Consider the following 13,734-nt stretch of genomic DNA (forward strand, 5'->3'; position numbering starts at 1 on the left):
GAAATGTCGTATATTAGTGTACTGCTTTCCCGTGTTATTCCGGAGGGAAAATTAACAACAGAATACATATTGTAAGTGTTAGGTGACATTTCCAGATTGCTCCTTTTGTGAGAAACTTTAAAGAAATTTATCTTAACATATCCACAGACTATTATTTGCTACTTTTTGTCTGATAGGTGGCATAATAGATACAAATTTTTGTAACAATATGCAAAAGTTTCTCCATTGGCATTCTGTATACTATAAGACCTGTAAATGGCTTTTCCAGTAGGAACAATTTACAAGCACAAGATTCCCTATTGTTGATCTAGGTATAAAGTGCTTGGGTTGCCATGTGTGCTAATGTAACCATTTCCAGGATGAGGAGGTATGCCAGTCCCAGATCGAATCAATCCAGAGGAGTAGCAGCAAGCAGTTAGTGGGCTGGCCCGCCTGGATATGGTTTTTAGGCAGTTTTTCACATCCCACTAGGTGAATACCAGGCTGGTTCCCATGGTCCATCTCAGATACACACTTCACCAACATTTAGAACACTTTCTCACACTTGGACACAGCATTTACTCTGTATACAGACAGATTTGGTACACTGCTTCAGTCCCGACAGTAAGGGAAGGAGGGAGGGGTGGATAAGAAATTGATGACCTTAGCTCATTGATCTTCCTTAAATACTTATTCAGCATCAACAGCAGGTAGAAATGATTGGTAACAATAGATTTCAACTTCATTTTATCTTTTTACGTCCAAGATAAACTCCTCCTTTCTTCATATTTTCCCTGCAGAAAGTGTCTGCCAGTTTATAGTCCTCTCCATTTAATTAAATGATTCTTGTATTTGTGTGGTGCTGAGACAGATATATAGTGGAACTTTGATTTTACGTTCTCCAATTATATGTTTTTCAGATTCTACATCATAAATTGGTAGCTCCTCTGGAAAACCCATAATATCAATGCTAAAAATTCCCAAACTCTATATTTCTTCCTAGTGAGGTTTACGTTGATTCTAAGTTCTTACTCAAAATTTCACTAGAATTCATTTGGTTTTCTTTCTGTTGACATTTGATGTCACTGAACAAGTTATAAGTGGCACAAAACACAGATGGTTTGCACCACAGGTGGTGGTGGCGCTAAGAGATATTTTAGGCCATTTTGGAGAGAGGCGGTGAGAGGGAGGAAATGCTGACATAATCCACAATTGGTGTTGCCAACAGAACCTGCAACATTTAACTTCATTGCTCAGTTATGGTACAACTATCATTATGTTGCAGCAGTAATGGAAAAACAAGACAGATGACATGGAGTGTTCTGGACCAAGCCAGTACGAGATGAAGGGCCTCTGCCACCACCTTTTCTTGTGCCATTTTTTTGCATATATTTCTGATGTACTATATTCAGCAACAATATCAATCATCAACCTTTTAAATTCAGACAATGAGTCTCAAAGAATATGCTGGTCATAATCAAGGGACATATCACCATTTATTGGCTGGCAACTTGTTAAGTCACCCAATAACCAATGCAGCCACCAAGCTACATTAACACACATAAAATGAGCTTGCCTACTGCAGATGTGGGTAGAGGGACTGATCCTTCAACAACAGGAGTGCAGGTAGGGATGAAATCATTTTGTGAAGTGCTGAAAATATACTTTTATGCAGATGATGTGCTATGACAGAGATGTCACATGGAAATAGAACAATCAATAGCATATTTTAAAGACTTTCGCTTTCAAATCGGATGTGGTATACAACTACATACACTACTCATGCATAGACTTTGCACTGTACTCTCTACATACAGTAGACAGTAAGGACTGGCAGGAGTGATACAGGGAATGAAGTGAAACTGTAGCACCTGAGCTCTCTTTCAAATTTATATTTTACACAGTTTAAAGAGATTCAATGAACTGACTTCTAATAAGCTTGTAACATCATTTTTTCATGGCTCTGTTTCTCTCATCAAGCCTAAAATAACACTTTAATGGTGGTGGGCATATGAAGTGTGGCTTGTAAGAAAATCATTAAGCAATAACAGCAATGGTGACAAAGTTCGTCATTAATAAGATGTCTGCATTTATTATCATTGTTTAAGTGCTTAGCTCCTGCGATGTTTTTGGTTTAATTGAACATGTTCATCAATTTTTACTTTTTTCTGGGTGAACACAAAGGATGATCTCTTAAATGTGTGTTTTCAACGTATAATTTGTGGTCATATTGCATGTCCTTTATTACCTTGTACCCAGATAGCAATTTAATTTTTTTGATGAGTGTTTACTTACTACATACCTGTGACTTTTTAAAGAACTGATGAAATTCATTACCACAAATTATGGTATAAATATTGTATTGTATGTTTAATTTCATTCACTTAGACAGCTTTTATAACATGTATTGAAGAGGATTGCGATTTTTAATCATATATGCCATTTACATGCGTTTCTGGTTGTATTTTGGGGGTTTTAAAGTTTTCCTTGATTTTGCATTTTCCTCAGCTTTGCGTTTTTCATGTCTGGACTGCATGAAAATGTAAAACAGGGCGTTCACTATACTACATTAACTTTCTTCTGAGGTTGCGGATCACGTAAACTGATATAACAATAATTAACTTTGTTCTTTAGTCCCCTAATATTGTGATGCATGATTATAAGGTTATTCAGACTGGTTATATTGCTGCTTTGCAGTCTTGATGTGGGAGATTGGTCTAAAAATGGAAGGAACTTGTTGTTTCTGAGGATCTGTGATAGCTAATGTCAGCAAAACTTGCTCTTCAGGTAACTGAAAGTTAGCAAAATAAACACATCAACATCTAAACATATGTAACATATTTTTTACCAAGTCATTTCTAGGGTAAGAAACTGCTAAAAACGAATGTACCAGTTGCACAAAACTGGAGGAGGCGTTCTGTCACAGTATGTACATCTTTCCAGGCAGCTTCCTGTAAAAACATTTTTGGAAGGTGACTGCCCCCAGCTGTTAAGTAATGTATAAAATGCATATCTGAACCATCAGCTGGTTTTATTTGAAACCCAAAGTCTCCCGATTTCAGTCTTGGACCATCTTCATGGATGAAGGGTTAAAATGGTTTAACCCGCCATATTGCATTAGCCATTACATAAATTGTGTATGCGATGAATGCAAATATATGACACAAGACTTTAATAGCAAACATCTGAATACTAAATGTATACAGAGCAGTACTGCACATGCTCATCTGTCAAAGCACTGTACAACACAAATCTAAGTAGGCCCAGGTAAACAGCAGTGGCAGTAATGGTTCACTTCTAGAGCCAAAGTTGAATAATAGCAACTGCCAACAAGCAGTCTTGTGTTTGCTCTCTACAAAAGTTCATGTGACCAGTCTGCAATATCAGTGGTGTTCTTGCCACAGGTGTCCTCACCAGATGTAGGCAATGTTAAAAATATTTATATGTCCATATCTTTCATCAGCATGTTTGGTGGGGTTACTAACGAAACAGTCTTACTTTTGGTGCAGGTTTCTGCTACAATATTGATTTATTTACTTGTAGTTATCACAACGTTACTTGACAAGCTCATTTCAGCATTTTGCCATTATCAAGTGTATGCCTTAGCTGGTCCATGTTGCTCATAAGTATCAGTTGCTTTTTTTATGTTATGATAACATTGTTTGTATGTACTTTAATTTGTCCAATCTCAGTGAAATTATTTTTATAGCCTTTAAAAAGCTATGTAGAAATGATGTGACCATAACATAAAAGAAAGACAACCAATATTTATGCTCCAAGATGCAATATGGACCATGTCATACAAGCTAAGATGTACATTTAATAATGGCACAGCACTGAAATGTGATCTTCATCTAACTTTATAATCATTAAAAATAAATGATTAGCACAGCAGAACCCTGTACCAAAAATGAAATATGTCATTCTTCAACCTCGTGCATGCTGTGTGCCTACTAGAAAAGAAATCAAAGAAACAATTACATATTGAAATTTATGGACAACAAATTTCTATCATTCTTGCTCACATTTGCAGTAAACATAACACTCACTAATAAATAACCAAATAGAGATGCAAAGAATTTGCTTGAGCTAACACTGCATGCCCCACCGCCAGGCAATAATTAAAACAAACAAAAAATTCAAACCTTAAGAAGTGTAAAAAAATGCAACTGGTCCCTAAACAGTGGAAATTCTGTTAGCTATGAGGCATTTCGAACAGAATATGGAACTCTTACACTTCCTTGATTTACTAACATCTAACTAACTGTCATTAGAAATAGGCCTAATATTCTCACAGAAACACAATACAGGTTTCAAAAGTGTAGCAGGTACTCATTATGGTACAACTAATTGCAAGAATCTGTGAAAGCATGTACTGGAGACTCAATTCTAGCGGAAGAAAAATCATATCTTACATACAAATGTCTGTATTCACTGAAAGAATTATTAGCTCCTTGATAAAACCAAATTGTACTCAATGGAACAAACTGCAAGTTATCACAAGATGTAGATTTTTCCAAGCAAGTAAAGAACATATAGAAGTAGCTGCAGAATGTGAAAAAATATACAGCAGAAATTGTAATCCAGAAGCATATATAAACCTAAGCATAGAAACAACTATAATCAAGTAGGTAATTTGTCAGAATAGTTGTACTTATATAATTCATTTATATATTAAACATTGTAGATAAATATGATATGTATTAACCTTTGTACATAAGTTGATGCATCAGATGTCATCATTTGATGACTATTAGTGCAGACAAAAAATGTAAATAAACAGAAGTAAATAAATCTTTGTAGTCAGTCAAGGACTCAGAGTATATTTCCTCAGCGACTTAAATATGTAGTAGGAATAGCCATATATAGAACTGAAGATAAGTAGAACCATCTATTACTACAGACCCATTTTGCTCCTTCCAGTCTTTTAAAAATTTCTTGAAAATGTTGCCCAGCTTCCGAGTGGAAATTGTTAACTGCTTTTCAGTTCAGCTTTTGTAAAGAATCATCTATGGAGAAAGCCATATATGACCTTACAAATCAAAGTGTATGAGCTCCACCTGAGAAAAATTGTCTTCTTGATATATTCTGTGACCTTGCCAAAGACTTTGAGAGTGTGGACTAGAAAACTCTGCTTGGCAGACTAAAATGTTATGGCATTAAAGACATCCACATTGTATGGATAAAGTGCTGTTTTCATAGCAAAAAGCAGAGTGTCATATTGGCAGACTGTCACAGGAATGAAACTAAACTTAGAATAAGGGAACATAACACATGAAGTCCTACAAGACTCAGTACTGGGTCTGCTCTTATTTTTGACGCTCATAATTTATCTTCCAGTGGCTTTAAAGTGTGGTTCAAAAACTGCAATGTTTGCTGATGATGTTATCCTTCCAATCAGGGTTGTGAACTCAACCTTATTGGATACAGCTTTGATAATAGCTGAGTAGGTGTAAATAGGTGAATCCCCTCATGGTGTACAGCATCAATGCTCCACAAATAAGAGTGCTTCATTGACCCACACAGTATGCACACGATTCCAGCCGTGAACACACACAAGCCCTATAAAACTGGAGGAGACGTTCCATGTCTTCTCCCCAAGACCTGTGGCTAAGGCACTTGATGATGTTCAGTGCCTTTAGGGATCCGGCTTTCAGGTCTCTCAGGTCTGACAACCACGACAATCTGGAATGAAAAATGAGGCCCAGAAACCTCACTGTGTCTCAAAACTGTCAGATGGTGCCCCCATATGCAAGGTAGGTATATTAAAATACGCTGAGAACTATTAAAATGAACACATACACATTTATCTGCAGAACACTGAAAACCTGTGTTTGCAGGCCACTCCTCGAACTGCCACACTGTAGCTTGCAACTGGTGGCTCGCTGTTGCAACACTGGAGGAGGAACCAAAAGCAGCAAAATTGTCCAAAAATAAGGAGCATCGTACAGGGCTCCTTACCATAGACATGATATTGTTCATGGATATGGCAAAGAGGGTAACAATAAAAACACTGCCCTGAGGGACACACTCTCCTGTTCAGATCGATGTGAGAGCAAGAGACCAACTGGGGTCCTAAAAGACCGGCGAGACAGGAAAGAACATATGGAAATGGAGATGAGCGGTTGGCATCATTGGCTGGGAGGCCCCTTGAGGGGAAGGCCCGGCTGCCTTGGTACAAGTCATATTACATTTGACAACCAGACTAGATGATGGTTAATGTTTCATTCCAGTGTCTTTCCTATGCAGCTCATTAAGGCAATACTCTTGTAACTGCTGGGAGATGTACAGTTCTTTCCTAGTTTCAGGAGAGGTATCAGAACCACCTCCCTCCATGAGTTCGGGAAGTTGTAGTATTTGCAAAATGTTTGGCCAGCATCTGAGCAATATCTCTGGGCATCATTTGGACATGTCCCTGTTTCAGCACTGCTGCTGTTGGTAAATGACTGTGTTTACCAGATATCCTCTGGATGGATTCTCATACTTTTGTAGAACAAGTGGAGCTGTTGATGGACTCCAGGAACTCTTGTGACTTTTTTTGTCCTCCTTAATGATGCCATGAGCCTTGGCTCTCATGATTCGGAAGGCTGTGAGGTTGTCTGCTGTTTCACAGCATTTGAACAGTCATAAAGATAGGTCAAGAGATAGGTCGATGGCTGAGAATGACCCAGTAGCAGTGCAGAAGTGAGTCAGAGTACCAGTGTTTAGGATGCACAGCTCTTGGAGATGTCAGGAGGCTCTCCAAACTCAACCCCAAGGGCAAGTAGAGGTCGAGCCCCCAGGGCATGATGGGAATTGGTCTCCCAGGAAGAGAAACAGGCTGGGGAGTTGTTCCATAAGGCCTATGAAAGCCTTAGAGTCTACTGCATCCAGCGGAAGTAAATAAAGAGAGCAAACTGTAAGCCTCCAATGTGCATGAATTTCAACTGCAACTGCTTGCAGGTCAGCATACAGGGGGAGCAGAGCAGAGGAGTGGTGCCCATTATTGACAAACATGGCAACCCCTCCTTTGGCCCTTTCCCCAGTCAGGTCATCCTTGTGATATAGCATATAGCCCTGCATTACAAGGGCATCAGATGCTTTGAAATGTGTTTCCTGTAAACACAAGCACTGGGGACGTTGCTGTGCTATTGAATTTCAGTTCCTCCACATGTGTCCTGAATCCATTCATATTCCACTGTAGAATGGGTGTTATATATCAGGGTGATAGTACTTTCATCCTTAATTTCTGCCAGGGAGAGGAGCCCACAGTGGATGGAGGCTTCGTTTTGAGGCAAGTTGATTGCCCCAGTCTGACATGAACATCGTCAGACTGCATACCTCCTGTCTCCTTCGGAGGGTGATTCTTTACCTTCGATTTCAATTTTTTTGTCTGAGGTGGCCTTGGATCCACAACCTCAGAAGTGGTAGTGGGTGTAGCAGTGCTGGGCAGTGCACAGCACTTGACCTGTGGAAGAGCAGGAAGGTCCATGATGTCAGCAAGCATGGCCTTTTCTGAAGTTCAGGAGGGAGGGGCAGACTTCAAATGAACTGCAGCAGCACATGTGCATTGACAAATGCAGGTGCTAGTGCTGACAGTAACAACATCTGTTTGTGTAACGGCATCAGTTTTCAGGAGAGGCTGTTTCAGAGTGGAAGAAAAGGAGGCAGCAAATGGGGGTGGCTGCATGGACTTATATAACTTCTTGGCTTCACCATACAGGATGGGGTTTGGCGTTTTGATCTCTTTGATCTTCTGTTCCTCAAGGAAGACTCTGTAGTGATGCCCAAAGCAGTTGACACACTTTGGAGGAGAGGTGCAACCAACTCCATCATGGGCGGCTTTACCACATTTGCTACAAGTGGCTTCTCCTTTACAGCCAAGAGAAGTGTGCCCAAAGTGCTGGTATTTAAAACACCATATTGGATTTGGGTAATAAGGTCGTACACTTAGGTGTAGGAAACCTGTCTTCCCATGGTTTGGTAGTTTAGTGCTGTTAAAACTAAGGATAAAGGAGTTTGATTTTACAAGATCACCATCCAACCTTTTCATATCATATTGCAGTTTGACAATGGCTTCCTGGGACCATTCTGATTCCAGTTTTTTTGGGGAATGTCAATTAGATTCCTGCAAGTCACAACACCTTTGCTGTAGTTCAAGATGTTGTGCAATACAGTGTCTGTCACATACTCCCTGAGGCATTGAGTTTTCTGAAGGGAGCTGGATATTTAAACTAACAGGGTCCCATTGTGCAAGCGCTTAACAGATTTTAAGGTGCCAGCAATGCCTTGTTAAGCCTTTCGGTATGTAAAACAGTGATACTTTTTCAAAACGATCCTCCCTTCTTTTAACAATGAGAAACCCATTCTGCGGAACAGCATGCATTCTGTTAGTACTGTCTGAATCAGGAGGACTGGCACATGAGCTCTCTTGTTAGATTGGGTGTTGGTATCCAGTGGCCCATCCTTTCCACTGGGAGGGAGTAAAGAAAATTTAGGAAATAAGGGTCCACTGAGACAGAGCACTGAATGCCTGAGTAAGCCTTATACAACTGAGGTGCGGCATTTTCTCCAGAGGTTGCCTGCTATGGATTGTTCCACCTCAACAGTCATGCATCCCAACAGCTCGCAGCACACCTTGTGATTGAGGGCATCTTTATAGCAGTTTATTCTGTTCTTGCGATTCAGGCGGTCAAGCCAAGATCCTCTTTCCCTGAGATATAGAATGTTCCACAGCTGTGTTGCACAGTGGTTGCTGAAGCAAGCCCGGAGCTTATGGTGACAGGGGTCTGGCAGCACTTTCCAGTCCCCAGCTCAGGAGCCCCGGGGTCGCCAAGCCCGTACCCAGCAAATGAATGCTGAGCCCTTGAGGGCACACTGAACAGAAGTTATATTGAAAAATAGTTTTTTGTAGCCAAAAGAGTGGAAAATAATTTGTTGTATTGGAATCCTTAATAAAACCAACCTGCTTGCAGAAAAAAAGATGCATTAATTATTCGACATTGCCATCTGTTCCTGAGAAAAACTGGTCTTAACAAGAGACCCTATCTTTTGACTGCCTTGACTGAAAACTTAAATTCTCTCACTGCCAAGGGACCACAGTCCTCAGCATTTGACATAAATTTCAACTTGATACCTCCACTCATTCCTTAGCAAAGGGGTCTTAACAACAAAGGCTTCTGTTTTTTCCAGCCGAAGTACTGAACTTTATAAACACCAGTAGCTTTTAAGTTAGTTATCACACAGTGTATGTGGAAGATGAAAGGAGGATCTGCCTAAAAAATCTATTTACAGTCCAACAATTGCTGATTTGAATCCTTCAGCCACCTTTAATGTAAACATGTCAGTGTGGAATCCTCTTGAGCCCCTCTGACAGACCTATCTGTGGGCCATTGTACTCTGTCATCAACCTGAAAATAATGGCTTTTTGCTGCCATCCACACAGTGGTGAAATGAATGTTTATGACAATGAGGTCTCATGCAGTTTTCGTGTATGAGAGCATTTCTTTTCATGTAGTACGCAGGTCCTCTAAATACTACACTCCTGGAAATTGAAATAAGAACACCGTGAATTCATTGTCCCAGGAAGGGGAAACTTTATTGACACATTCCTGGGGTCAGATACATCACATGATCACACTGACAGAACCACAGGCACATAGACACAGGCAACAGAGCATGCACAATGTCGGCACTAGTACAGTGTATATCCACCTTTCGCAGCAATGCAGGCTGCTATTCTCCCATGGAGACGATCGTAGAGATGCTGGGTGTAGTCCTGTGGAACGGCTTGCCATGCCATTTCCACCAGGCGCCTCAGTTGGACCAGTGTTCGTGCTGGACATGCAGACCGCGTGTGACGACGCTTCTCCAGTCCCAAACATGCTCAATGGGGGACAGATCCGGAGATCTTGCTGGCTAGGGTAGTTGACTTACACCTTCTAGAGCTCGTTGGGTGGCACGGGATACATGCGGACGTGCATTGTCCTGTTGGAACAGCAAGTTCCCTTGCCGGTCTAGGAATGGTAGAACGATGGGTTCGATGACGGTTTGGATGTACTGTGCACTATTCAGTGTCCCCTCGACGATCACCACAGGTGTACGGCCAGTGTAGGAGATCGCTCCCCACACCATGATGCCGGGTGTTGGCCCTGTGTGCCTTGGTCGTATGCAGTCCTGATTGTGGCGCTCACCTGCACGGCGCCAAACACGCATACGACCATCATTGGCACCAAGGCAGAAGCGACTCTCATCGCTGAAGACGACACGTCTCCATTCGTCCCTCCATTCACGCCTGTCGCGACACCACTGGAGGCGGGCTGCACGATGTTGGGGCGTGAGCGGAAGACGGTCTAACGGTGGGCGGGACTGTAGCCCAGCTTCATGGAGACGGTTGCGAATGGTCCTCGCCGATACCACAGGAGCAACAGTGTCCCTGATTTGCAGGGAAATGGCGGTGCGGTCCCCTACGGCACTGCGTAGGATCCTACGGTCTTGGCGTGCATCCGTGCGTCGCTGCGGTCCGGTCCCAGGTCGACGGGCAGGTGCACCTTCCGCCGACCACTGGCGACCACATCGATGTACTGTGGAGACCTCACGCCCCACGTGTTGAGCAATTCGGCGGTACGTCCACCCGGCCTCCCGCATGCTCACTATACGCCCTCGCTCAAAGTCCGTCAACTGCACATACGGTTCACGTCCACGCTGTCGCGGCATGCTACCAGTGTTAAAGACTGCGATGGAGCTCCGTATGCCACGGCAAACTGGGTGACTCTGACGGCGGCGGTGCACAAATGCTGCGCAGCTGGCGCCATTCGACGGCCAACACCGCGGTTCCTGGTGTGTCCGCTGTGCCGTGCGTGTGATCATTGCTTGTACAGCCCTCTCGCAGTGTCCGGAGCAAGTATGGTGCGTCTGACACACCGGTGTCAATGTGTTCTTTTTTCCATTTCCAGGAGTGTATATTTAAGAACATAAGTACATTACATATTTCTGATAAATATTTATCTAGTTGCTGTTAATTTATACCAGTATGTAAGCAGTTCAGTGACTATCAGGTACATAGACACAATTTAATGAAAGTAAGACCCACCTACTTTGTATACTTAAAGAAAAGGTATGAATTTTTTGGTGGTCATATCTGTATTTCTCATAAAATCAGCTTAAATCTGAATAGCATGTATTTTATTCTTTTACAGGTATGCTTGATGAAGAATCTCCTGATGAGAGTCCAGTGGGACGTTCATACAGTGTACAGTCACTGCCTGGCATGAATTCCACACCAAAGTCACATATTCAGCAACAAGGAATAGACAATCCCGCACTGGATACAGAACTTCCAAAACCTGTCAACTCCTTGCATACTGATTCACAGCTCTAGTAGAGCCCTTTGCTTTTTTAAAACTATCCTGACAAGATACTGTACAATAAAAACAGCATCACTGAAATTGTGTTACCATGGCCAAAGATGTTGTTCCTGGTGAGCCAGCTGATGATGTGTCTTCAAGCAGACAATTATTCGAAGATACCAGACCCTAAGACCAAATCAGTATCTTTATTTGTGTAGCAGCACTACACAAGTACAGTTAAGTGTGATAGTGACAATGTTTTTTCTTGCACAGTGCTAGGACCTTCTCTCATTATCGAAGGTAATTGGCAGTCATGTATTGGAAATAACATTGGCAGAAATATCCGCGACAACTAACTTGAAAGAACACAATAAAAAAAAATTTGTATAAATTATGATGAGTTTCTTGTGTTAGCACTTCATCATAGCTGCCTGTTATTTTGTAGTAAATGGCTGCAGAGTGTACCAGCAGTAATGTACTTATTTACAACTTGATATAGAATCTGCTGTATATGTTCCCTGTCAACAGTAGTAAGAAAATGATGACATGAAATATGGAACAAAAAAAACAGAAGGTATGAGATGCACATGCAATCTCTTGACAACCAAAAATTAAAGATAATTATTTTGTGAAATATTTTTATGTAGGCTAATTAATATGCAAGAGTTTTATAACTAAGCAGAGTTTTGCTGTGAGACTACATGGTGCTAATAGCTCTTGCATCACAAAAAGTGAATACCAAATTGTTGACAGCAGACTCATTTTAAAACAAAAAGTGCACAATGATTTATCATCTGTTAATGTTTGATCATCCAATGGAAGGAAAAAATGTCTCAACTTGTTCATCTTGAAAAGCACGTAAAATGTCTTAATTGTAACTCTACATGAATAATTTTAGAATGAGTACCAAAGAACAGAAATTTAAGAGGCTTTTGTTCCCATAAATGGTTTACTACAAAAGCTAAATAGTATTGGATCTTGAGTATCAAGCTCTCAAGCTCTGAAGTCTGTGTTTCTTCCTTTGAATGTAAAGGACTGGGAAGGGGGGGGGGGGGGGATAAGATCTTACAATTTTTTTTTCTTAACTCAGTGTAAGAAAACTATAATCTGTTTACTGTAAAAAATTTTGCTGAACTGAGCTTCTCACACTGCTCTTTAATGAAAAGAAGACCCTACACATCAAGGCACTTGAAGTTGCATAGCCATGATTGCAAAATCAATTATGCTTATTATTTAATTGAGCTAGTGCATTATTTTGAAACAGAAAAAATGTTTTGTGCATCTGTTTGAATGAAGTCATAAGATAATACAACATAAGGGTATTTACATATAAACTTCAGTGCTCTAAACCTGTGGTGTAATGTACTGTTCGCAAAATAAATATCACAAAAAGGAAAATATTACATAATAATTATGCATTGTGTTTCAACACACACTGGAAATTTGTTATTTATTTTGTTTGTATATAATTTCTTAGTTTCCATAATAATATTCTGGAGATCTGTAACCACCAACATTGCCAACTTTGCATATTCTCATTAGCGTCAAGAACAGTTTTTTAACTTTTATAACAATATTGTAACTATGTGAGATATCAGAATGTTTGACTTATGACAACCATTAATTGTTCTTAGTGGGATTCAGTAAGCTAGATTAATTATGAGAACAGTGTAATCAATTCTGTTCATTTGTAATTATATTTATTTTCATTCCATGAATGGCTTACTAAACCATAAGAACCTCATCAACTTAAAATAAATATTAAAGGATGATTATTTCTATTTAGATCAGAGTTGTCACTTTATAGGGGCTGGTAACCAACTGTTGCTTGTTACACAATACTGCTGCCCATGTGATGCAACAGGCAGAGGATGAGAATGCTGATAAAAGAGTTAAAGAAGTGTGACAAATGCTTGTAATGATTTTAGGTGTTTTTTTTTATTTTAATTTTTGTATGATTTAGTAGTTCACTAGCCTGTTTTCAGGCCCCTAAATATAGATGTATCAGTATTAGAAAATTGTGATATTTAGCACTCTCATACATTACTAAATGAAGTAACATGTTCAGGACAAAAGTGAAAGAAATTCTTCAGAGATGTATTAAGTACTTTGTTATCTGTAATGTCAATGAGCTATTCTAACTGGTACTTAATTCAATAAAATGTTACTGTAACAATGTGTGCATTATTTCCTAAAAGAATTCATTCTTTACAACACAAATCACTATAAAACAAAATGAAAATACTGCTAATATTGTTAATTTTATGAAAGTTATCTGAACCATCAATGCCAATCTGCTCAACTAGTGTTAAACATTTGAATCAGTAGGGAAACTTTGTTGAATACAAGTGAATTTCATGTATAGTCTCTCAGAAAATGTTACTGAATTGAATTTTATCACTGTAGAGACAGAAATAATGTGATGCAT

The 13,734-nt window shown here is 40.1% G+C and overlaps 1 protein-coding gene across 2 annotated transcripts in view; it reads left to right on the forward strand.

The window, feature by feature from the left end:
* LOC126281386 (uncharacterized) overlaps positions 1-13,482 on the forward strand; it is a 264,112-nt gene extending 250,630 nt beyond the window's left edge. For both annotated transcript variants that reach the window (XM_049980311.1, XM_049980310.1), the window contains exon 5: positions 11,157-13,482. In XM_049980311.1, coding sequence (XP_049836268.1) covers positions 11,157-11,338 — 182 coding nt within the window. In that variant the 3' untranslated portion in view covers positions 11,339-13,482. The remainder of the gene's footprint in view (positions 1-11,156) is intronic.
* The last annotated feature ends 252 nt before the right edge of the window (positions 13,483-13,734 follow it).

Source organism: Schistocerca gregaria, chromosome 7 (assembly GCF_023897955.1).
Source record: "Schistocerca gregaria isolate iqSchGreg1 chromosome 7, iqSchGreg1.2, whole genome shotgun sequence".
Classification (NCBI taxonomy): Eukaryota; Metazoa; Arthropoda; class Insecta; order Orthoptera; family Acrididae; genus Schistocerca; species Schistocerca gregaria.